Below are 27,777 nucleotides of genomic sequence, written 5' to 3'. Positions count from 1 at the left end.
AGTCCACCATTTTAAGCAAAACGAGGATTAGGCCAAACGAGTATCCTTATTTCGCCTAAAATGGCGAACATAAAGCTTATCTTTTATCTGTCATAAAAGTGTCAGATAATTGGATAGGCGAAACGAGGATTAGGCCAAACGATGCAAGATCTTTATGAATTTATCAATGATTTGAAAAATAGAAATTTCCACTATTTCTTCACATATCGGCCTGCCTATGTAATGAAATAACTACATAAAAGTTCCTTATGAAGATTACTTTTGTAACAGAAAAAAGAAGAAATGCTTTGATTTTATTGTGTTTAACACTCGTAAATCATAATTTCAATATTGGAATTTTGTATAATCAACATCTTAGAGCAGATATTTGTATTGTAAAACTACCATCATTATGTATAAAAATGTATTGGAAATAATGACGATTCGATAGAACAAGTACATACATGTATAAAAAAGAAATATGTTTCTTTTATTTTGTAAGTTAAAATGAAATTACTTGTTGCTTTTAAAACGCAGCGCTAATAGTACAGCTTTTTACGTTTCTTTTATTATTTTATTGGATGAACAACTGCACATATCAACTTCCTTATTAGTTATATTTCACTTTCTCTTCTGAATGAATATATGAATTAATAAAGGTTTATTTTCATAAAATGGTCAGTATTTGTTTTCATGAGTTACTTAAAATCGAATTTTGGATAGTCAAAAATTTACAGTAGGCACTTTATATTATCTCTACTTATTTATAAAATAAATGTAAATCTAGGAAGGTAGTAAAGCTATGAGATAACTTCGTCTTACGCGTATTAAACTGACGAAATATAAATTTGTGAAATCAAAGGTGGATTATGAGGGAAGAACGCATTGAAGTTTTTGAAACATTTTTGAAGAAATGAAGAATCGTTAGATTTTCACTTCATGAAACCTTTTAAGACAATATCTATTACCAATAAATTTTAGGGCTAACCAACGATGTACTAATAAGTGAAGTATGTTTTTATGAATTGGAAAATATTCACCACTTTTAATAAATTGAAATTTTAAATAATAGAATGGGATATGCCCTACTTGTACTCTACGAACTCGATGTATGTTCTCGGCACTTTACATATACAAACACACACACACACACACACACACACACACACACACACACACACACACACACACACAAACACACACACACACACATACACAGAGAGAGAGAGAGAGAGAGAGACAAAGAGTTGAATTGAGTTGATTTTGAGTTTAACGTCCCTTTCAGCAGCGAGGCTATATGAGACGGGACCAACTGATTAACGTGGAATCCGAACTACATAAGCTCCCGCCGGGAATCGAAGCAGCACTCCCATGCCAAAGGCGCATATGCTAACCGCTTAGCAACGAAGGAGCTCGTAGAGGGAGAGAGAGAGTGAAACATTATGTAAATTTTTACTTCCAAACTTGAAATATTAGAAAATTTTCCGGTTCTCGAAAGTTAATTGGAAAATTATAATTTGTTGCTGACTAACTTTTCTCTACAGAAATTCAATTTTGTAGCTCAATGTGTAGTTAAATATATTGGAAAATTTTCCACCTAACATCACTATATATAATATTCAAAATTGTCGGGCTTATGAAAAAATTTATCCACTTGTTTCTACATCGTAATGAAAATTTTCCGATCTATAAATATTCCTTTCACTTGTTTCTACAGAGCAATAAAACTCCGATTCACAAAAAGTTGTTCTACTTTTTGCTTGAAACTGATGAAAATTTTCCGACTCATAAATAGTTCTTCAATTTTTCCATAGAAGACAGAAAATATTTCGATTCATGAAAAATTGTTTCGCTTGTTCCTACATAATAATGAAAATTGTCTGTCATGAAAATTTTCAGATTCTTTAAACGATCATTCACTTTTAACATTTCTCTACATGGATTCAATCAATTTTATGATTACTGAGAAATTGTTACTTGATTACTGATATTTTTTTTAGAACGGAAAATTTTCCGGAAAAATGTAACGGAAAATTTTCCACTTCATATCACTACTTCTAGTGCACAATCGCTTAGAAAAAAGAAGCAACAAATGCATCAAATTTGGAAGGTGAAAGAAGAAGAATTTAGAAGAAAGAAATGACATAACTGATGAATAAAAATTAAGATGAATCTTTCATTCATATATGAACAGTTAATTATTTACGTAGTGATAAAGAACTATAATTTTTAGATGCTAACTGTGGCCAATCATTTGAAAGTGAATATAGAAGAACCATCAAATAAATAAAGAAACGTGCGTCATTTTGTTATAAAATTACATGGCGAACGGATTTTACCTGATCCCAATCGGTTATCGTCGAAAATATAGGGTTACAAGGGTACTCTGATTAGCCAAAAGGCACCAACGATTTATCACTCTACAAGCTACGTTTTTTTCATCGCCTCCGTAGCCAAGTCGGAAGAGCACGTGCGTAGTAGTTAAAGGTGGTTCGCGCCCCACACCCGTCGTGTACTTTTTATCTACTTTTTTGTGCTTTTAGACTCACCTTAATGTAAACAAATTACGCATAAAGGAGATTTAACATATTTTGGCGGAGTAATTTTCGCTTACGGTATGGGGAAGGACATACCTAAACATACTAGGTAAGTTTCTCAGGTACATGTCAGCCATGTGCCTAGGGGCGGACATAGACTGTGACTACCACTTGCTGCCCATGAGATTTCTCTCTCACAGGGACATAAGGCACATACTGGGCACATTCGCATGTACCTGAGGGAATATCATAGGCATATTCCTGCTTGGAATTGTGCTGTTAGGGTTAATATCACTGAACAGTAAGGCATATAATAAAAACTAACTAATAAAATACTAACTAACTAACTAACTCTATGGCCTATAGAACCCGGAGGTTCAGTGCCGCGTTCACAAAAGCTCTCCACTGACTTCTATCCTTAGCTAATTGGATCCAGTATCTACTTTGTATTCCTATCTCTGCGAGATCCATCTTAATATTATCCTCCCATCTGCGCCTAGGCCTTCCTAATGGTCGTTTTCCTATGGGTCTACCAGTCAAGACTTTGAAAGCGTTTCTACTTTCTTCCATTCTAGCTACATGACCTGCCCACCGAAGCCTCCTAGACTTGACGACCCTAACAATGTTGGGTAAACCGTATAAACTATGTAGTTCCTCGTTATGAAGCTTCCGCCATTCCCCATTCTCGTTCCTCTTGGGTCCGAATATTCTTCTCAGGATCCTGTTCTCAAATACTTTCAGTCTATGTTCTTCCCTCAGAGTAAGCGACCATGTTTCGCAACCATACAGAACAACAGGCATGATTATCGTTTTATATATTTTAAGCTTCAAATTCCTCGTCAGAATTCGCGACGACAAGAGATTTTGAACCGAATAGTAACACGAATTCCCTGCTTTTAGTCGACATTTAATTTCTTCGTGAATATGATTTTCGTCTGTTAATATTGATCCTAAATATTTGAAAGTATCCACTTTATCAAAAGTATTATTTAATATTTTAACGCCTCCACAATTCGCCGTATTACGGTCCTGACGCACTTCCATGTATTTAGTTTTCTCTGCATTTACTTCTAAACCCATGTCCCTGCAAGCGTTTAATAATATCTCTGCATTTATTTCTACTGTTCTCCTATCATCCCCTATTAAATTTACATCATCAGCATATGCCATAACCTGGTGAATGCCGTTCAACTCTAGGCCCTGGTTGCTATCTTTGATTTTCCTTATGGCGTATTCCAGCACAAAGTTAAATAATAATGGCGACAACGCATCTCCTTGTTTCAGGCCATTTTCGACGTGGAAGCTCGTGGACAAAAATTTTCCTACCCGGACTTTACTTTGGGATTCACTTAAACATATCTTAATTAATCTAATTAGCTTTCTCGGTATTCCAAGCTCTGTAAGAACGTTGTATAATGTTTCTCTCCTAACCGAGTCGTAAGCCTTTCTAAAATCAATAAATAGTTGATGTACCGGGGTATTGTATTCCCACTTCTTTTCGAGTATTTGGCGAATGGTAAATATTTGGTCGATAGTTGATCGATTTCGTCTAAATCCGCACTGATAATCTCCAATAATTTCATCTGCGTATGGGGTCAATCTTGTTAACAGAATATTTGAAAGGATTTTATAGGATGTTGACAGAAGAGAAATGCCTCGATAATTATTACAGTCAGTTTTGTCGCCTTTCTTGTGAATTGGAACAATGATTGACTCTTTCCACTCTTGTGGCAATTCTTCCTTGTTCCAGATAAGGAGAATGAGTTTGTGTATCTTGTTCCACAATTTTTTGCCTCCAGCTAAAATTAACTCAGCCGGAATTTCATCTATACCCGGAGATTTGTGTTTCTTTAATTTCTTTATAGCGGCTTCCACTTCTATTCGATTGGGTTCTGGAATATACGGTTCTGCGGTGTGTATCTCCTTTTCTCCACGCACATTAGTTTTTGGCTGCGTGTTCAGCAAATCGTCAAAGAAATCTTTCCATCTATTTAAGAGGCTATCCGTATCAGTGAGAACTGTTCCGTCAGATTTCTTTAATATATAAGCACGAGGTTGATAGCCTTTCTTAAATTCGCTGATCCCCTTATACATGTCCCGAATATTTTTATAATAAAATAACTTTTACGATATGCAGAAGTAATTATAAAAGCTTTGCTACAAACATACCTACATAGACCATAATAAATTCAATGAGCTCCGAAATACAAAGTAACAAAATAGCTTAAAAGATTCAGTTTACAAAGCAATTGTTACTTAAACAATGGACATACACTATTTCGAGAATCGAGATAAAACGAAAAATCGTTTTAACTCTCGTCTCATTTTGTTTGTTTTGTTTCAAAAACGAGATGAGAAATTCCGCTTCCCGTGAGCAACACACACACACACACACAAAAAAAAAAAAAAAAAAAACGAAATATTCTTGCCAAATGTTACATTTCTGGTTGTAATGTTATACCCTGAGCGATAATAAGAACCTAACTTTTAATGTTTTATAAGTTAATAATAATAATAATAATAATAATAATAATAATAATAATAATAATAATAATAATAATAATAATAATAATAATAATAATAATAATAATTATTATTATTATTATTATTATTATTATTATTATTATTATTATTATTATTATTATTATTATTATTATTATTATTATTATTCCCGAAGATTTGATAGTTCAAGTATTGAAACATCCGAGTATTCAAATATCTGAAGAACATAAAACGCATGTCATCGCCGATTAGTCGCCATCAATAATTCTAAAGTAACAAAAGGGCACTAGTCGTTCGTGGATCCGATTCGATTCGACTAGCTTCAGATTACTGGTCGAGCGCCTTGACCACTTAACCAGGATTATTACGCAGCAATTGATTTGCTTTTAGTTTGTTTACGAGTATTTGATAAAGGAGATTTGTATTTTGTTTTTAAAAAATCTGTAATGTTGATAATTTAGTGAATACAATGATATATGCCCTTCGAGTCCTCAATTACATATTCCTATGTTTTGCCAATTAATTTGACTACTAACAAGCTACTGTTTTAAACGAACACAAAAGGCTCTTTATTTAGGCGAGCCGGAAGAAGTAACGATTTAGATGAGTGGTTAGCGTTGTATTTTCCTGATCAGACAACCCGTGTTCGATTCCCGCATTCAGCGTTTACACTTTTTAAAATGTTTCGTTTACAAGGTTGAGCTCTAGTTGGATGCTGCCAAATGAAAGATAATCTCCAGTGGAGAAATTCAGTGATGATGTAATCCTGAAAATAAAGGAAGGAAAATGAATGAAGAAAACAAGTTACAGAGTTAATTCTATCAATGGTTCTCTATTTGATATTAACCGTTAATTTCGTGCATTTTTAAATTGTTGTTTATTAACACTATATTCTCCTCTTTTCTCCTGGTGTCTCAAAGTGTAAATTTGCACAAATATTAAACAAATCACGAACCCTCAGTTATATTTGCAACCTGAGGGGAAATACGCTTAGTACGGGTAAGTTCTCCAAGTCGTTTAAGTGTTATCGGATTTTGCATTTTTAATATTTACAAATAAATTACTGCTTAACAATATTTAGCATTTTCAAAAGTCATTTAACGAATAATGAAATCAGACAAGTTATTTCTTCGAAGTAACATTACGTATCAATCAGTGGCCCCGAAACCTAGGAGCTCACGCCCTGTTAGTCCCCCAAAATTTTTATTAGGGACTGGATTCTTCTCCTGAATGATCAATCCATACTTTAATTGATTTGCAGGTAGGACTATTGTAAATAGTTTTAAAACTCAGCGCAAATTTTTGTGTTTACTTAAAAAAATAAACTAATAGATATACCGCATAATCTGTCCGTATATATTTGATCGCATATATGTATAGTCATTTGAAGTAAGTAAACTTGTTTATATAATCCCTCATTTGAGTTAATTATAAGATTATTTAAGTCCCCTGTCTGTTATCTTCTCATCGGCGCCTCTGGTGTCCGTATATCTTTTTCTGGTATTGTGTTGTTTACTGTAAGCAGAGATGGAGTGGGTCAAGTTTTCTGGGTGGGTCAGTGGGTCGTGGGTCAACAGCATGTGACCCACCACCCACCATGACCCACTGTGACTCACCACACACCGTGACTCACTGCGACCCACCACCCACCATGACCCACTGCAACCCACCGCTCACCGTGACCCACTGCGACCCACCGACTCAGTATGATCTACCGACCCTCTCTGCTCACTGCATTGTAGACAGTATCTTCTGAGGACTGGTAAATTTGTCTCCGTTTTACTTTCAAGACCTTCATTTCCTTTTCTTTTCCACTTGTTTCTGTCTACTTACCTGAGGTGAGTATATCTAACCAAGTGAAAAAAGAACTTCAGGCACTTTTGGATATTGATATTTTTAATAGTAATAATAGCAATAGAACTTATACTACTACTTGGCTTTCGAGACCTGTAAGTTTTTAGAGTTAACTATCGATGTTATTTAAGAAAAAAATTAGAAAAAAAAATACAGTGCTTGGCTTCATATATCCATTACTTACTACTATAATAATTGCTGAAGCTTATGTTTATTATATGGAGCGCTTACAGCACAGGGCAATCAACCCATAAAGTTGTGAGAAAAATAGGCATAAAATTTGTACTGTAAGCTTAATTACACGGAAATTTGAAGTTTGGATTGTACGCATAATTGTATGGAAAATTTTACCTTTCTTTTTTTTTCCTTTACGTTGGTCTACTTACTTTGATTTGGAACTTTGAAATTTCATCCTTTTTTCCACTGAAAAGTATTGATAATTCAACAAGGAAATAATTATACTATGATAATTTAATTGAAATTCATCGTAATTTGGCACATGGCAAACAGCAGTGTGATAATTGAAGTTGAAGAAGGATGGAAATTCCCATTCACCTCTGAACACTTTCCAGGAACCTCGTTCCCAGTGGCGGCGGTTGGACGTTAAAAGTGAGGGGGCAAGACATGATCTGAATATTTGTATATAAATGTTAGTTTTCCTGGTTGTTTCTAACATTTTGTTTGACGAAAGGTTGTATAACTAATAGGATACTATATTTTCAGTTAAAATACCGTATATCGTATATAATAGTTTATTAAGTAAATTGAGAAGAACAACGCAAGTAGATACTAGCCCTTTGTACTCTTAAACAACGAAAGTGTAAGAAGAGATTTGATTCCTTGCTCATGAACATCTTAAAATTCTGTCTGGAAAATTGTGTGATCAGATTATTTAATAAATTTGCAAAACAAATAAATAGAAAGGATAATATTAATCATAGTAATGAATAATGATACTTGTTTTGCAAAAGTTATATTGAAACTGAGGATTAATGAAAAACTTAATATTTAATTCCACACATGCTATTAAATGTATGTTATTACTCTTAGAAAATGAAAGACAGTAAATACTACAAGCATATGCTACGACATTTAAAGAAATATTTGCTTTTGCAACTTCTTGAAATATGTTCGTTGCCATTAGGTGCAGATTTCACTTTCTTGGAACACATCAAAACACAACAATACTTACAATCCACACTTCAGTTATACAAAATAAACTTAAAACCTAGAATCATGTTCAATTTACTAAATTTTATTGTATATACACTCGTACATCCTTAAACACAACACTTCACTCGTATATTACACTACAAAACAATGGAAAAGGTAGAAGTTGTTTCTTATCACGCTCTTTTTAATCGATATTCCTTACTTTAGAAAGAAGAAAAGACATTTTAGGAACTGTCAATTTTTGTGCAATTAAAGAATAACTTGTGAAATAGGCCCTACTTTTTTGCATAATGTTCTTTCGATTAGCTTCAAAGCGGCTCACTAACATATCGAGCCCTTGTAAGAAGAAATGAAAGTATGCTGAAATTGTGCTCCAATAGGTTATTTTTTGGGGTTATTTTCTGTGGCGATTAAAACGCAATTACTGTAGCTTTCTTTACTCCACGGGAAGACAACCAATACGTATTCACGCAACAGCAAATATTATATGGCAGCATTTTTTCCTATTAATCAGTAACACATACAAAATCGTTACATTTCCAAATGAAACTATATACATTAATTGGTTACTTAAAAAAAGTGCGGGGGCAACTGCCCCCCTTTGCCCCCCCTAATCGCCGCCCATGCTCGTTCCCTTTCGCTTTCTAGACGGGGGAGGGAACTTGGTAATGGTATCAAACCTTCATGTGTAATTACAGAAATTAAATTTATGAACAAATAAGAAATCATCAGTTTATCAGGCTTTAATTGATAATTTATTCACAAGATTCCCTATCAAAGGCGTGGTAGATGAAGTTTCTGTTCTACATGGGTCGACATTGCCAACTGACATGGTCGATATGGAAAATATGTTGTATGGTGATAGAGAGATGATATTTCTTGCTGAGTATTTCAATCCTGACCAAGAAAAATCGTTATCAGACTTAAGTCTAACAAGCAGATTGTCGATGAGAAATTGCAGACATCGGGTAGAAATATTATCAATTTCCACGACAGAGTGCGAACGGGGATTTCCCCTTATGAATTTACAGATGACTGATATTAGAAATACACTAAGTGCTCAAACATTGTCTAACTTGTTGCTCATCAATGTTAATGGCCCACGTTTAGACAAGCTCAAAGTAGACGAGCTAGTAATTTCTTGGCTGAAGGATGGACATCATTCCACTGCGGATGATTTACCACCAAAAAGTTACCAACAGGAAATAAATCCGATTTCAGATTTGTTTTAAGGTGGAAAATTACGAGTTACGGAAAATGTTTACTTGTATTATTAATAGCTTATTTGTGTTACTCAACTTTATACCTAATTTTTAGTAAGTCTCTTCTTTGCTTTAGGTAAACTACTTTGAATAAATATTCATAATAATTGCAATTATGCATATTTGTAACTTGAATTTAACGTGGTGTTTTAGTGATTACACAAATTACAATTATGAGCATACTTTATGGAGACGCTCTCACAAAGGGTACCCGAGCACCTTTATACCCTATGAACAACTGATTTTTCAAGTCTTTTGTGAGAAAAATACTGTGAACTGAGAAACCATAACCTTTTCCATATTGTACAGGGGTATTTTCCTGCGAATAGAAGTTTCTTTTGGAATGCGTTCAGAAATTAACACTTGCAAGAATACTCTCTTAGTACAAGTATATTTTAGACACACACTAATTTCCCCCCACCTCGAACTGTTTCAATTTCCTCACTGACAAACACTTTACCAGTTTATATCGTAAAGGTCAGATCCACTGTTATTGTAACAGAGTGGTGCTTGAGCGATTGACTAGAAATTTAAACTCCGATTAGGGACAATTCACAGTCTTGTTTTATTACAACTGTAAACTCTTTAGTCAGTTCAGAAAAGGCCATGGATCGTGTTCAGAGTTGATGACGATGGATTTTGGTGAGTCCGAGTAGGTCAAAGTGGATGAGAGTGGTTTATGGTGGGTGGTGGGTCCGAGTGGGTCACCGTGGGTGGTGGGTCATGGTGGGTGGTGGGTCATGGTGGGTGGTGGCTCAGAGTGGGTCACGGTGGGTGGTGGGTCAGTGGGTCGTGGGTCAAGTTTTCATTGACCCACGCCAACTCTGACTGTAAGCACAAGTATCCAAAGACACCCTTTTGTCACATCGTCAGCCAGCGTTTCTCCTCACTCCTGCACAAAAACGATCTTTACGATTTGTTCCTTTAACAGTTGGGGGCAACTTCATGCTGCTCACGGACTTTGTACATCAAGAATTTCTGTGGCTCACTGTACACGCTACGAACAGTACTTTCGACGTACTATGGCAGTTTTTCCAGCTCTTTCCCTTCAACATCGTTGTTTCACCAAGCAAGACAAGTTTCCAGCAGCAAAGATCCAGACTTCGATTCTCTGTAGCACTATGGATACAGCAACACCCATTCAAGAAGTCATCTGTCTAAGTAACCTTCGAAACTGATCACCTCAGAAGAAACACTGCAACAAGATGCACTATAAATTTACCAAGTCATCGCCCCTGCCACAGACTTCTCAACGTGATTCATGGAAATCTGGAATCCATAGAATCAGACGTTCGAAGACTCCCTTCGAAAGTTTTCCAATCAATTCTTAGATGGTTTCTCAACATCTTCATCTCCATCGTCCATGATGAACATTTCACACACACCGTTCAGATCTCCTGTCTATAACCCTCGCTTCATCGTAGTACGTAGTGAATTATACAAATAAAAAAAACTTCAAAACGAAGAGCCGGCTATGTGTTAATATAATTAATTATATATTTGAAATACTAAAAACTTTTACATGACTGTACCTAACCTCAAGGTGCTTAAAAATCAAGAAAAGGGATTTTATCTTAGAATATTTTTAGAATATAGGAAATCGGAACAGAAAAAACATTTCATAAATAATCTACAAGGCTAGATTACATATAGCCAATATGTTTGGTGTAATACAAAAATATACTAATCCTGCTTATATGTACCGGCATCTATAATATTTATAATGATAAAACATCAGAAATGACCTTTAATGTCTTTTAAAGTTGGCTAATAGTTATTACTAGCATCAATTACCCGCTTCGCTGGTTTAAATTAAGAAAAAATAATATGTTTCGTTGATCAGTCACTTTTTACTATTACTAAAGCGCTCCTTGATATTGGTCATTTTGATTTTATATATACATATATATCCCCTCCCACAATTCTTGCGGTGCTGAATTTGGATTTAAATGGCATCAGAAGAGACACTGTTCATCTCAGCGACCTCAAAAACTATAGGTTCGACACTAATATTACAATTTCGGTCGAGCTCCTTCGTGGCTAAGCCGTTAGCGTATGCGCCTTTGGCGTGGGAGACTCGGGTTCGATTCCGGGCGGGAGCTCATGTGGCTCGGATTCCACGTTAATCAGTAGGTCCACGTCTCATATAGCCTTGCTGCTGAATGGGGTGTTAAACTCGAAATCAACTCAACTGAACAATTTCGATCATTTGTAAATGTGTTTCCCCCCTTTAAGTTACATCGTCAAATTGACATGAAAAATATCATCTCATGTTCGAACTTCATCTAGGAGGAAACTTTGATCGAAATCTGTCCGGTGGTTCAAGAGTTATTAAGTTTTATTTATTTTTATATATGTCCCCCTCCTACCTAGTGCCCTAAGTTCTATCATCAAAGTGAATAGATAAATACCATACCAGGGCCGAACCTCATCTATGTTGAAAATTTGATCTTGATCGGTTGGGTGGTTCAAGAGTTATTAAGTTTTATTTATTTTAGAGATTTCTACCCTCTCCTCCCCCCCTAAGGTCTACAGTCAAATTGATACAATGAAATTCACCCCAGGTCCGAACCTCATCTACATTGAAAATTTGATTACGATCGGTCCTGTGGTTAAAGCGTGATGAAGTCAAAAAGACGTCAAATTTAATTTTTATTCTTTTTACATATATATCTCCCTCTCCCCCTCCCCTTCGTTGCACTGTAAAAGTGAAATGGAGAAAACATCCCAGGTCCGAAACTTATCTATGTGGAAAGTTTGATCAAGCTAGGTCTGGTGGTTAACGAATTATTAAGTTTCATTTATTTTTAGAGATTTCTCCCCTCCCTTCCCCTCCTCTAAGTTCTATCGTTAAAGTGATATGATAAAACCCATCTCAGGTCCGAACCTCATCTACGTTCAAAATTTGGTTAAGATCAGTTGGGTGGTTTATGCATGATGAAGTCACAAAGACAGTCACTATTATTTTTACTTTTTGACATATATTCCCCCTTCCCCCTCCCCTCCGTTGCACTATAAAAGTGAAATAAAGAAAACACCCCAGGCCCGAACCTTATCTATGTTGAAAGTTTGATCGAGATCGGTCAGGTGGTTCAAGAGTTATTAAGTTTTATTCATTTTCACATATCTCCCCTCCCCCTCCTCTAAGATCTACTGTCAAAACAAAATGATAGAAAACATCCCAGGTTTGAACTTCATATAGGTTGAAAATTTAATTGAGATCGATCGGGTGGTTCAAAAGTAATTAATTCACGAACATAGTCGCTTTTATTTTTATATTTATTGATTTTGTATATTTCCCCCTCTTCCCCCTCCACTACGTTTCTCCGTCAAAATGGAATGATAAAATTCGTCCCAGTCCCGAACCTCATCTACATTGAAAATTTGATCAAGTTCGGTCGGATGGTTCAAGAGTTATTAAGTGTTATTTATTTTTTCTAAGTCCCCCTCTTGCCCTTTACCTAAGCTGTACCGTCAATGTTAATAGCTAAAAATACTCCCAGGCCAGAACCGCATCTACGTTGAAAATTTGATCGAGATCGGTCGGGCGATTCAAGAGATTAAGAGTCACAAACATAGCCACTTTCAATTTTATAACATAGATTAACACGTTACGTTTAAATAAGTGTTTTACTTATTTTGTCACTTTTCCTTTCACTGTCCCATTAAATATATTTGTAGTTTACAACACGAAAACTGCAATACGCAAAGATTCTCTGAAGCTTTCAATATGGCTCAGAGAGGTATAGTGAAATATGACGTCAAGCCAAAACGCTTGTTTTTGTTGCTGTGACATCAGTGGCGTCGGAAGTATTTTTCAGCTGGGGGGGCAAACTGCTGTCTTGAAAATAGACACGGGAATGTAACATAGGTAAGATAATACGAATATATCTTTGTAATGTAACAATAATTTGACTTGATTGGTTAATAATAATAATAATAATAATAATAATAATAATAATAATAATAATAATAATAATAATAATAATAATAATAATAATAATAATAATAATAATAATAATAATATAATGAAGTTGTAAATAGTTTCATGAGAGTGAAATTTCCATCTATTAGAGGCATCTTAGTTTACATTTTTGGATTAATTAATCCCGTGTCAGTTTTGTGCTGGATTTTGGTCTGGTGCAGAAATTTTCAACCACTGAAATCAGAATTAAAAACATATAAAATTGTAAAATTGGTACTGCTCATAATGACTGTTTGTAAGTACAAATTTTACCATTTTATATACTAGTACAAATTTTTAACTGTATTGGACGTGGTCACACGGACACTATTAAAGAATCTTAAAGCTACTTAAATCACTTGGAAATGTAGAAATTAAAATTATATTTTTAAAAATCCAATTCTGATGTTGCAGTCCACTGTAATATTAGAAATTGCTATTTAGAACTACAAACTTTGTAGCACCTTGTAGTAGAAAGCAACTTGGACATTATAAAATAGGCTACATAATCAAGTAAAAAATAAGAATATATTTTTTTCTACCTACTTGTCTTCGTACCAGAAATAAAAAAAATGGAATTTTCACTAAAGACTTCATAAAATTTATATAGAAAATTCAATTACACTAATTATCCAGAGTTATTTGTATTTTTTACTACACTTACTTCAGTATATCCAGTTTGTTATTACATTCATCTCTCTTCCTAATCTCATTATATTAACTTCACTTCACACTAATAAAGTACGACACAATTAGTAAGAAATAATTCAAGTTTATATTGAATTTTAAGTGCTATTTTGTGATTTAAATAATTGGTTATAATACGCATGATCTTTCGCAAATGCTCAAGAAGCTGGCATAGTGAGAACGAAAGTCCTTAGACGAACAACTTGGTCGAGAAGGCTGCGAATAGTTGGGGTTTTAGCACTAATAGTTTTTAATATTCTGATGGTCGTCAGCGACTCAGTCGTCATCAAAGTAGGTGGAAACAGCCTGAGCTGAGCTCATAATCTATCCAGGTTAAAATCCGACGAGTGAACTCCCAATTCCTGCTTCAAATATTCTCTTGAGAGAGGACCACCAGCCCATATAGCTCCTCAGAAAGTATCTTCTAGAGTTTTATGAGTTGTTTGAGGCCTGGCTGATTGAAACGACGCTGCACTTCATTCAACAAATAGTCAATGATTTCAAAGTTCATTTTTGGAAGATATGATACAGGTTCTAGAGTAGCTGCTATAGAAGGATTATCAGTCTTCTCCAACCTAATTGGTGTTGTCTTTGATCTTGATGAAGTGGATAATTTTAAGTGTAGTCTGTCTGCATTTTCCTTTGTTTCCTTATAAATGTTTTCAAATGCACTGTCCGTTCGTAGGTTTCTCAGAGTGTTGCTGCTCTTTTAGCTCCAGAAGCAGAAGCTTCAGAATTTTGAAGCACTTTCGTCAGTTGTCCGCGAGGTACAAAAGCACGTATACTGACTATCAGAAGAAATATCATTCCGAATTTGTTTATTCTTTTCAAATACCCTTTTAGAATTACTTTTTGATCATCATTTGGACCACTTGTAGTACTGATGATTCTTTTCCAACGTGATTTGAATTCGTTCGTAGTAGATTGAAATTTGTTTAGATTTTCGCCTAACACATCAGCGAATAGGACAAACAGGCAGCAAATGTTTAGGATTACTTTCGTCGATAGTTTTACAGGGTTCAAGAACAATGTCGGCGTGCGTTGCAGAATCCAGGTTGATGTTTCAACGTCTTTCACTATGGCCCGCACGTCACACAAAGATTCGCATTTTCGTGCTACTTCCTGCAATGGAAGATCTAATGCTTGATTATTGCAATGAATGTATACAGCTTTCGGATGTTGAGTCGAAGTTATTTTCTGCACACCATTCACCCGTCCTGACATGATAGCTGCACCATCATGACACTGTATATTTTCTGCATTCAGGTTAGGTTTCGTTAGAATATCTTATATCGTGAATTCTGTTTCCGATTTTGTACCACTGGGGTGATCATTTCCATACACCCATAAATATTTTGTTGGGTTTGATGAATCAGAGTCAATACAGCGCACACAGAGACAACTGTTCTTTCTTTGAAATATCGGTCGTGGAGTCGGCTATGATTGCATAAAATGGAGACTCTTTAACTTCTGCTACCAAGTCTCTCTATAATGCATGTCCCATAATCTTTAAAATTTCATTCTTTCAATCAGCACTAAGCCAGTTATCCTGTCGATTAATCCATTGGTTGAAAACAGGCACATCCATTTTTCTTTCATCCAGGAGCGACATCAAATTACCCGTACTATGCAAATGTCCACTGATTGCTTGACCACTGCGAGCTAAATATCTAACACTACTAGTTATTATAAGCAGTGACTGTCTTTCTTATTCTTGTTTACAAACTTGGTCTGAAAGGAGAGCTGAAATAGAGGTTCTGTTTCTGCACTCATATCTTAACCCTTTCACTACCTCTGGGATATATGTGTCCCACGATACATTCTCAGAGAACCCCTGTAATTTACCACATGTTATTGCTATGAATCGATGTTCCACTGGTAAAGAGAAGCCCGCTAATGGTTCACAGAATTCTTATTACTAATATTATCCAATAGACAGTAGTGGAAGTGAACGTGAACAATGAAAGTGATAATGGAACAGATGAAAGTGAGGAACAATATACTAGTGATAAAGCAGTGGTTGTATGTACTGTAATTTGGAAAATGATGCCGAAATGTAAAATATTTGTAATCATAAATACGACCCAATTGTTTTTCTGACAATATACGTTTCATAATTGAAAATACAAGATGATCATTCATGTCAATACCACTGGAACATATAGGTCCAACGTAAAAATATCAGAGGGATACATATTGTCCCACCCTTCCCACATCAAAGAACGAAACGGTGGAAAATGTTTTTTGTATATATTCATACGTTTAAAAACAATTTAAAATAGCCATATATTAATGCTTCTCACTCCGAAAAAAAAATGGTAGTGAAAGGATTAAACGAACGGAACGACAATAGAGTTCGCATTTTCACATGCTCTGAATTATTAATCCTACCTTATACATTTTTCCTCCTCACTATAAAACTTACTGCACTCTGTATATTGTTTGTAAGAACATTAATTTAACTTTATGGAAAATGTATTTAGGCCCTAAATGTCCTGTTAGTCATTTAAACTGTTATATTTTTCAAACTTTGAAATCTCGCTCGACGACTCCTTTCATATTGCAGACTTACGGTTACTTAAACAACAATTTTAAAAGAATTTACAGTGTTTTGAGAATGTACACCAATGGAAATAATGAAAATTTTCAATTCTTTTTCCTAATTCTTTTTGTCTAACATGGGGGCAGAGAAAGCGTCCGGTCCCTTGTTTCAAAGAGAAAGATAAATCTGGAATAGAGAATTTTTTTTCTCACATTACTATAAAAAGCAAAACTTAGTTCATATAATCAGTGTTGTGTGATGTTTTTACAGTCTGAAAGTGAGGGGGCAAAACTAGTATCTTGCCCCCTTTGAAAATTTCAGGAGGGGCAACTGCCCCCCTTGCCCCCCCGGTTCCGGCGCCCCTGTGTGACATAAGCATCTCATTTTTGCAAAATTGAAGGGTTCTATCTCCGTAACGAAGAATTATTTTCTGGGATTTTTATTATGTGGTATATTGTAGTTTTAGACGGAAGCAGTTCTCGTAGCATTTCTCGTAGCAAAAATCGTGTCATTGATATCCTACCGTCTAAAGTAGCAAATGCTATAGCATTTCCCATGCCATGGCATATCCTACGGCACTTCTTGTCGATGATAGAACCTGCTCTATTTCGTAGCATCTCCCCAGCATTTCTGCTCCGATTGCAGCGTCGTGGCGTGTTAAAAGGAAACGAAAGATTTTGTGTCAAATATCCATGCTCTTTGTTTTGTGTGGGAAATTGAATTATAGTAAAGAAAAATGAGTTGGAGTAGGGATACTATTATTATGTTGATTAAAAATATGAAGAACATCCTTGTTTGTACAAAGTTAAAAGCGTACAGTTTCACTATACGAATCCACACGGAAATTCATTTAAAAAAATACTTTCTCGTTTCATTTATTGTACCTTCAGCAATCATTTTTGAGGTGTGCTCTTGCATTCTCCGGTGCAGGTTCACTTGAACAGGTCTTCTGCAAGACAGCTGGCAACGTGTAGTTTTACTATACGGACCCATAGTATAAGTAGTAGTACCGTAGTAGTAGGAGGAGGAGTAAGTAGTAGTAGGTGTATTAGTAGTAGTATTAGAAAGTAGTAGTAGTAGTAGTAGTAGTAGTAGTAGTAGTAGTAAGAGTAATAGTAATAGAAGTAAGTAGCCTAGTAGTAGTAGTAGGAGGAGGAAGAGTAAGTAGTAGTAAGTTAGAAGTAGGAGTACTTAGTAGTAGTAACAGTAGGAGTAGGTGTAGTAATAGTAAGAATAGTAGTAGTTGTAGTAGTAGGAATAAGAGTAGGAGTAGTAGTGGTAGTAGTAGTAGCAGTAGTGGGAATGGGTTAGAAACCCCGAAGAGGTTGGTTGGGTTCTGCTCCCGATACAAAATGGGGAAATTACAGACTTGACAAAATTTTATGGCAGCTTATTGAAGATTACGTGCATTCCAGGTTCGACTTTAATTTCTATATTTCCACGTAAATACGCATCTCAGATGTAAGTGCACACAATATTTCCATTACTTATACACTACTCTATTAAAATATTAGAAACTTCTGTAAATTTTAAAATATATGGATCTGTATAGTATAACTGCACCGTTAAAAGTTTTTTTTGTATTATAATAAGCATATGCGACAAGGGGCTTAACCGTTTTAATTTTTTCCGGTCGTTTTCGACCGATATTGTAGTGTCTTAAAGATTCGATTAAAAGAGAACTATGAATGCTATTCAGTTCCGGTTTTTTTCTATTTTCCAAGAGAGGAGGCATTCAAGAAAGCCTTGGAAGGGTCTATACGCTTCCGAGCGTCAGAACATAGGGGGGTATCACGTCATCAATTTACAAATTCCCTTTTTTTTTTTTTTTTTTTTTTTTACTGAGGTCTAACTTCAACATTTTTTGGTGAGCTTCTCTTTAATCCTAGAATCCTAACATTTTCCCTAAACAATCAGTGGACCAATTAGTTTTCATGAGAATTTTTTCACATCTCTTCGTCAACACAGAAGGGGGGTTCAAAGGGACAAAAGGGTAAAAAAGGGATATTTTTAACCAAAAATCCCACTTTCGCGATTCTTGCTCCGCTCGGCTACATGATAGGGACATTTGAGTGGTAAAGCCTACTCGATTTTGAAGAGAACGACGTATGAATCATTATCCTACGATAATTAGGGACGTGTCAGGAAATTTTTGAAGTTTGTACAGTATCCTTGGGAAATTTCGGAAATATTCGCAGAAGAGGAAAATATTTTTCCCGCCCTTAGTATTGAAGATAGGAGATTGGTATTTGGCACAAGTAATTAGTACCATAAGTAATATTTTTAAGAGTGATTTCCAGATCTTTATGTTAACCCTGGGCCGCGCCAGAGGGCCTCAAAACGGGGAAAAGGGATTTTTCTGCAAAAATCCCTATTTTCCTCACTTGTAACCTCCTTAGGAACGTCCTGGGGCCATGCGTGTGATACCATCTATAAGCCTACTCTATTCTAAAGAGAACGACGTATTTATCATGATCCTATGATAATTAGGGACGTGTCAGGAAATTTTTTAAGTTTGTATAGTATCCTTGGGAAATTTCGGAAATATTCGCAGAAGAGGAAAATATTTTTCCCGCCCCGTCCTTAGTGTTGAAGATAAGAGATTGGTATTTGGCACAAGCAATTAGTATACTACGTAGTATTTTGAAAGTGATTTCTCGATCTCTATGATAATCCAGGGTCGCGCCAGAGGCCTCCATACCAGGGAATAAGGGATTTTTTCAGCAAAAATCCCTATTTTCCTCAATTTTTCCCTCCTTAGGGATGTCCGAGGGACATGCGGGTGATACCATCTGAAAGGCTACTCCATTCTGAAGAAAACGACGTATGAACCATAAATTTACGATCATTAGGGGCGTATCAGAATTTTTCTTTTAATTTGTAGGGTGCATGTTAGGGAAATTTTGGGCGTTTTTTTTTATGCTCTCTCAAAATAAGTAAAAAATTTTCCCGCCCTTACTATTGAAGACAGGAATTTCGAATTTGTCACAAGCAATTAGTACACTACGTAGTATTTTTCCAAATTTTTGGAGGTTTGTGCGCAGACCCGGTAGGGCCTCAGGTGGTCCCAAACTTTGAAGAAGTTTTTTTTTGGTAAAAAATCCCGATTTTCCCTCAAATAACTCTCTTCTGGCATATTATAGGGACATGTAAGTGGTACCGTTTGAAAGGCTGTTCCATTCTGAGAAAAACGAGGTATAAACCATGATCCTAGGATAAATAGGGATGGCACTATCGCTGCTTATCTGAGACTCAAGAAAAACGCCGAAAAAGGCAAGAAATTAAAAGGGTTAAGAAATAGTGACTGAAATATCTGTTTTTAGTTTTGAAACCATAATTGCGCTCTTCTCCAGTGATTTGTTTGCTACGTCACGACAAAATGCTTATCAAAATGCTACCGTGTAAAAGCACAATATATTTTTGATGCCATAGAATATTATACTAGATTTTTGGCAGCACATCTGCTACGATAAATGCTTTCGTCTAAAACTAGTCTTTTGTGATCGTAACGCATCTTTACAATCAATTTCCGATAAACAACGTAAATATATTTTTTCCTAATTTGTGTAATGACGTCAGTCGAATGGTTAGGAAGAACGATATTCAATTGGCCTCGTTGTTTGTCGTAAATTGATAGCAAAGATGCGTTGCGATCACGAAAGTCAATATTTAATCGGCCCCCGTGTATGCCGATTGCGCTGACGCTAATCTGCGGAATGAGGCATTATATTCAGTAAATCTGAGTAAAGTACGATAATGTGGATGCACTGATCCGAACGTTGCGATGTTAATAATTTCCAACACTGATATAGTTTCCTTCTGTAAGCATTTCTTGGCAACGCTGGTGTCATCGATTATCGTCTCTGCTTAGCAGAAGAAAAATGGCTTTACGCATATTGAAGAAAGTGGTATGTAAATGAGTAGATTCTTGCAGTTTTAGTAGTCACAGATTTTGAATCTGGAAATGGATTTTGCATATAGGGATAAATTGACTTTTTGGAATGGTATTTTTTAGAAAAGGTTATGCAATCAACGCCATTAAATAGTATATGAAGATTGTTCCTATTTTAAGTATATGTGGGTAGAATATTTTGACAATTCCCCAAAATCGTGTATAGTAATGGCTGAGTTAACTAGATGTAACAACGGTTATAGTTAAGGAGCCGTACTTCCCATTTAGGGAAGGACGAGAAACGCCATACTTTCAGGAATTATTCATTGACTATCTAGGATATTAAAAAGTAGGTAATAGACTGAGTTTTTGCCCTTGTACTTTAGGGTGTTTAGGTAGTGCAACAGTAAGATGTATCCTCGTGCACGGGAGATGAGAAGTAGCTGTTCTTAACTATTACCGGTTAGCTACTGGTTGAAATAAATTTAAACCCGCATACAAATTACGTACATATAGATTAAGGTCGGGGCTTGTGTATATCCCGCTCCCCCCAGTTCTTTGTCACTGAAAGAGTTACTACTACTACCACTACTACTACTGCTACTCCTCCTCCTCCTACTACTACTTATATCGAGAACAGAACCCAACCAACCCCTGAGGGGCTTGTAACTCGTTCCTGCTGCTGCTACTACTACTACTACTAATACTACTTATAATAAAACCTCCTTACCACAAAATTTACATCTTAAACCTTTATAACATGCGATTCCGATTCATTATGAACTAATATGAATCGTTAGAATCACTATGATTCGTTAAAAGTTATTGGGGGGAGCGGGCTATACTCAATCCAAGATGGGATATGGACTTTCGGGTTTGGGATAGGAGAACGATAAAAAAATTTGAAAAAGTATTGAGGCTAGACAACAAAAACTCTAATACATATTACTACGCAAGGGTAGATGTTTATCCCGATGTGGTTCGGGGGTACCATGGAATTCGCGAAACTCATTTTTGAACGTTTCCAAAATATAGCCTGAGGAAGTTTTAGAGAATGTTAACAGTTGTGTGTTTACCGGAAACCGGAATTCGTACGCATAACGGTAATCGAAATATGTGGCAATATAAAGCGACACCATAGATTTGTAGGGTTTGTTTACTAGACAGTACAATTTTAAAAAATTAAGGTGCAGTTTTACTATACGGATCCACAGATTGTAAAATGTACGGAAAAAATTGGGGGTCTTTGATTTGCCCATTTTATGTCGAGAACAGAATCCAATGAACCCCTGCGGGGCTTCTAACCCGTTCGTACTACTACTATTACTCCTAATCCTCCTCCTCTTACTACTACTAATACTATGGATCCGTATAGCAAAACTGCACGAAATTAATTTCTGAGGCCTAACAACAACTTTAAAAACACTTATAATCTGAAACAGACATACATCCTTTGGGCTTAGAGATTTCATGGGGTTCGTGAAACTCCCATTTTTAAATATTTCCAAAATATGACTTACGGAAGTTCTGGAGAACGTTACATATATGTGGTTATCGAAAGCAGCAAGTTGAAATATCTAACAATCAAGAGTAGTAGTTCTCAAAGTGGGGTCCGTGGGACCTAGCCAGGGGGTCCGCAACGCCAAGAAATTGAAATGAGTTGTAGTGTTACTCACAGCTGTTACGCGAGAAGTATTTTTTTAGTTACTGAAAATAAAACAATTAGGCATTATATCTACGTTGGTAAATTTAAATGCTTTCCTATTTTACTAAATTTCTCCCCTGAAGTTGGTCAACCGTTATATAGGACTACTTCAAGTGTGAGAAATTTCGGCAAGACTTTACTATAGGCATTTCATTCAATTGACTCGTTCAATGAATTGATTCCTTAGAAACTGATTCAATTTTTAAAGAACCAGTTCCTAAAAAATCAACTCGAGAAAGGTTCTAAAACACTGATTACGAACCAATTTGGTTGCTTTCTAAATATATGCACTTTCATAGAGAAAGGAAACAACCTGCTTCATAATCAATATAGTAGAGCAGCGTTCTAGAACCTTCCACCAATACCCCACTCTTAAAAAAAAAATATTACAAAAATTTGCACGAAATATAAAACAAATCGTGTTAAATCATACTAGAAGGGAGGGCAAAGCAAAATTATATATTAAAATACATTGTACCATAAGGGGGGCAAGTGCCCCTAACCCACTCTAAACCAAAAAAGATATATTGAAGTATATTGTACTACAAGGGAGGCAAGCCCCTACCCCTCCAAAGCACTACCTACATATCAAAACTTAAATATATAAAAGAACAACATAGCTGACACTAAACTTAAGTGTACAATTCACCAGCATGCTTCATAAAAATTGAATATTTTTCACCAATTCTCACATCCTTACAAAATTTTCGACACTATAGATAATATGCAAATTGCAGCATCATGGACTCAAAAAAATACCTCCTGTCTCTTGGCAGATTCCATCTACAATCCACACTTTCGCCTTCCAACATTATATTTTCTCCGTCCAAAGAGTGCCTCATCAACCTCTACTATCAACCCGGGTCCACCAATAACAGGGACAGAATGTCTTACAACAGCCTCAAAGCACACCTCTGTACAATAATTTAGCCAATCGGAAACAGTTCTCGAACATCTTTTCCCAGTAACACCAGCAACGAATATAATGATATTTCACGAACTTACAACTTCGAATGACTGATAAAAGAACCATTTCGAACAGAAACTTGTTTTAAATATGCATGACATTTTCGCTGTAACACACATAAGAAACTTTCAGACAATCACCACGAACTACAGTACCTAACTTACATTTCCTTCCACAAACGTTGCAATTTTTATCTAACTTTAAAATTCCAACTGAGAAACGAAAACGGTAGCTATTTTTATCACTATTAACTACCAAAGCTCCTAGCCTACACAAATTTAAATTACCGATTTCTTCATCCTCATATAAAATATCAGCACAGTTTGCCATTAAACCTCCCGCGCAAACCGTACACAGCAGGGAAGAGAGCACAGCAGAACCTACAGCAAAACAGAACAAACAGCACTGACACACGACGCCTACAAACATACAACCACATGACGTCACACCCAACATTCCATACAAGAAGAACGAAAGTACCACGTACCAGAGAAATCACGCTCTAAAGACGATTCACATCAATAACTAAATCACTGAATCAAAAAATCAAATGAACGATGAAATGCCTATAGTAAAGGCTTACCGAAATTTCTTCTTTGATAGGGCACTTTTTAAAAAAACAGTTGCACATTAACTGTACGACACCTCCGAATTTCATGGATTTCTGCGGTGGCTCAGTGGTAGAGCGTTCACCTCTGGTGCTTGGGGTACCGGGTTCGATCCCAGCCCCGCCAAGGGAACTTTGTGGTGGACAAATATCATGTGCATGTGTTTCCTCGGGGTTCTCCCGTTTCCTCCCACTTTCTTCATTCCACCATTTCATTCATTACTCATCATCACCATCTCCTTTAGCCTAACCGGCATAACCGTGGGACGTAAAACTCAGATTTAATTTCATTTTTTTCATGGATTTCATCTTCAAGTAGCGGACAGCTCCCACCACTGTCACCAATCCCAGATTTAAAAAAATGTTAGTCATCCTGTGCTTATAAACATCAAGCATCCCTCCCAATTCTGCGATTTCTAAACAAAACTATGAGAAATCCCTCCCAAAATATGTTCCTATATAGGGTTGCCAGACGTCCCAGTTTTCCGGGACAGTTCCGGTTTTCAACGAAAGAAGGCGAGAGAGGCTTTCGGAACGCCTGTTTGTCCCGGTTTTCGTTCTTCAGAAATAATAATAAAAACAACTTGCAAGAACCAGTATGTCTCGCCTAAAAATGGAAGGTTTTCCGAAGATTTGTGTAGTCAATTAATTTTACTAAACAAATAACAAGGAGTTCGAAATTCACATCCATTCTTTCGTCCTATGGGTTATTTAGCTTCCAGAAGGGAAATAATATATTCAAAAGGTGGGGAAATATGTTATGGCAATAATTTCATATCATATTCAGTAGAAAACAACGTCTTTTTCCTGGTGATTGGCTTTAACTACTGGTTATTTTCAGTGTTGGGTAAGTTACTTGTGAAAATGTAACGCGTTATAAGTTACTTTACTTTCTCTTAAAATGTAACGCGTTATTTTAGGTTCGAAACTATAAAAATGTGAAAAAATTATGACTTCAATTTTCCGTGCTACTATTACTACCACTATTATTATTATTATTAATAATAATAATAATAATAACACTGTATATAAAAATGAAAGATAGGCGGTTTGTATTTGAATACTAAAACACTAGTTGATTGCCAACCTCGGTAGTCGTGAAGTCTAGGAGTCAAGGACATTGTTCACGAGCTTCTGAATTTTGGTTTAGGGTCTAGGTTGAGTATTCGGGCTCGAGCCAAACATTGTTAAAAGTTATAGGGTACTGGCCAAATATCTCCAAAACTGCTCGGCCTGGGTTTAGAATTGTCAACGGCTTGAGCAGCTCGGCTCTCAGCTCATTCACTATCGACCCGAACCGAGAAGTGAGCCGAACCAACAGCTCATCCAACCGACTCGGCTAGAGCCCTCGGCTCAGTTGAGCCGAACCGAGCAAATGGGTCATCCTTACCAAGCCAGCTCGAGCTGATGGTTCACCCTAAGTGAGCAGGCTCGAGCCATCTCAGTTGAGCCGAGCCGAGCTGAACTTGTTATAAAAAATCTCTTGTGGTCTCATTATCGAGACGAGACGAGATGCGAGCAGTGTCTCTTCTCGTGAGCAATACTAAAAGTATTCTATATTACTCTTTAGCTTACATTTCTCATGGTTTTCGTTTTCCAGTGTAATCAGGCCATGATTTCAAGACGACTTAAAACGAACAAGCCATTTATCAAACTCGACTGGACTCGAAACTAAGCGCGAAAAACTGAATCGGCTCGGAACTCGACTCGAGGATATTACCCTTGACTTGACTCGAAACTCGACTTGAATTCGAGTCGAGTCGAGTTTTAGCTTGGTTCGTGCTTATCCCTATGCGTTAGAAAAAGTGGTTGCTTATATTATTCTGCTAAACTAATTATATAATAATAACAATGTTGTTATGTAAAATTAAAAATACAGAATATGGAGAAACATTACAGTACTCTATAATCAACGGGACTCTAGGATAAGAAAACTGATCTGAAAGAACTCCAATATTACATACCATCAGCAAACTATTTTCTAGTAATAAAGTAGGCCTGCTCATCAGAACACAGGTTATTCATATTAACCCCTTACTGTAAATCGTTAATTATGGCCCCCTAGTTGTTGATAAATATTTTCCGCCGGGCCACTTCAGACACTTTACTTTTAAATTCTGTCTACCATCCTCCTCAGCTCTTGAAATTAGTATTCTTTCAAATGTTCGAACGGCAAAATATTTTCGTTCTCCATCTTTATAAAAACAACAGAAATCAAAGTAAAATAAACTACCGGTATCATTGCACTCCTAGTTCACTCACTGAATGTATTGATTTGCAGCTGTCAAAATCTACGACAAAATCTTCCAGGTGCTTGCAATCAGTTCACGTGATTTTCCTAAGGCTGTCCTCATCTTCAAAAAAACAGCAAGTGCCATTACGAACTTATCTGTTTCTCTGTGTGTCTGTGACTGTCGATCACTGACATACATCGTTCGTGCTTGATTGTTTCATTCTGAGAAATTCACTTACAGGAAAAAAACATTTGTTTCAAAAAAAAAATATTGTAGTTAATCATCCGAAATGTAACGCGAAAAAAGTAACGCAAACTAGGTACGTTACTTAAAAATTTGTAACGCGTTACCGTTACAGTTACTTTGGAAAAAATGTAACGCGTTACTAGGAAACGTTACTTAAAAAGTAACGCGTTTTTTGCATTACGTCACTTCCCAACACTAGTTATTTTATACTTCAATCGGCAGCGCAGAACTGCTTTATTGTTGGAACTTCAATTAGTTATGGCGATACTGCTCTGAGATGCTGCATGTTAACCGCGTCTAAACTGTCTGAGGCAAAATTTTATAATCCAGTGTTGTATCCAGTCCATAGAGTATACTTATAGTGAAGTAAAATCTTGCAAGTGAAGTGAAGTAAAATGAATTTCTTTGTCGGTGTAGAGTGAAGTCAGCGTTCTTGTTTCACATTTGCTAGTGTCTGGTGCATAATGTGTTTCCATCATTTACAAGCGTAAGTGTTCTTTTCAGGAGAAATATTCAGTGGAATGGTTATTTATAAAACGAGGAGGAAATGACCATGAAGTAGTCTGTAAAATGTGTAAGTGTTATATTAATATATGTGTAAGTGTTATATTAATATATGCATGGGGGAAGAGCGGATATCAAAGACCACATAGCACGCGAAAAGCATAAATCAAACATATATTCTGCTATCACTTAAAAAGACTGGACAATTATTTTATTCTCAAATCTTCCGAACAGGAAAAATTGCTACAAGCAACTGACTTAACAATGTTGCTTCCATACAAAGAAATATCATATGTCATTTAAATCGATGAATTGCACTAATAAGTTAAATTCTAAAATTTCTAGTCATTCCAAAACAGCAATAAACATCGTTTTAGGGAGAACTAAACCAACAGCGATAGAAAAATCCATTCCGGCTCCTGACGTTACGAAATAAATATGTGATGATATAGAAAATGTCTACTACTTTGATATTGCCACCGACGCTAGTAACTATGACGCAGAGAAAATCTTCCCGTAGGTTGTTTAATACATTACACCAAAAAAAAAGCCATCACTGTAAAACTACTTAAACGACATTCGTTAAAAAATGAACTAGCCTGTGAAATAAGCAATTACCGCGTAAAAAGAGTATAAAGAAAAAATAACAGTGATAAAAGTAAATGCATGCGTTCTGTGGTAACAATGCAAATACAAGCTTTGGCTGTATTACGACGTACATGTACAAACAATGAGCTCGCAAAATTGAAGAGTTGATTGAATAAAAATCTTTTGGGTGTTGAATGCCCAGCTCATATACTTCATAATGCGGCGAAGACAGTAGCTGATGTTTTGATGGAGGCAGTTATAATTAAACTTTTCAGTTTTTTATATATACTATACGCACGGAGCGTCTTATAGAGTTTTGCGACTTTGTGCATTTAGAATACCGCACATCGTTGTCACATACAACATCTAGATGGTTATCTTTGTTTGCTGTAGCAGAAAGGGTATTGACACTTTGTGATGCATTCCTCTTACAAGTTAGAGGAAATGCACCAAAAGTTTTAAGATCCTTCTTTGAAAATCCGCTAAGTGAACTATACCTTTGGTTTGTACACATTCAAAAGACAAATACTTAAA

The 27,777-nt window shown here is 36.0% G+C and overlaps 1 protein-coding gene across 1 annotated transcript in view; it reads left to right on the top strand.

The window, feature by feature from the left end:
- Nucleotides 1-20,251: 20,251 nt before the first annotated feature.
- Nucleotides 20,252-27,777, top strand: part of Idh3a (isocitrate dehydrogenase [NAD] subunit alpha, mitochondrial) — a 315,440-nt gene continuing 307,914 nt past the window's right edge. Inside the window, exon 1 of the mRNA XM_081733815.1 lies at nucleotides 20,252-20,408. Within this exon, the coding sequence (XP_081589941.1) occupies nucleotides 20,382-20,408 (27 nt within the window). The 5' untranslated portion in view covers nucleotides 20,252-20,381. The remainder of the gene's footprint in view (nucleotides 20,409-27,777) is intronic.

Source organism: Thermobia domestica, chromosome 12 (genome assembly GCF_964235325.1).
Source record: "Thermobia domestica chromosome 12, izTheDome1.hap1.1, whole genome shotgun sequence".
Taxonomy (NCBI): Eukaryota; Metazoa; Arthropoda; class Insecta; order Zygentoma; family Lepismatidae; genus Thermobia; species Thermobia domestica.
Note: the sequence above shows the minus strand (reverse complement) of the source record. Positions and strands in the feature narration are given on the sequence as shown.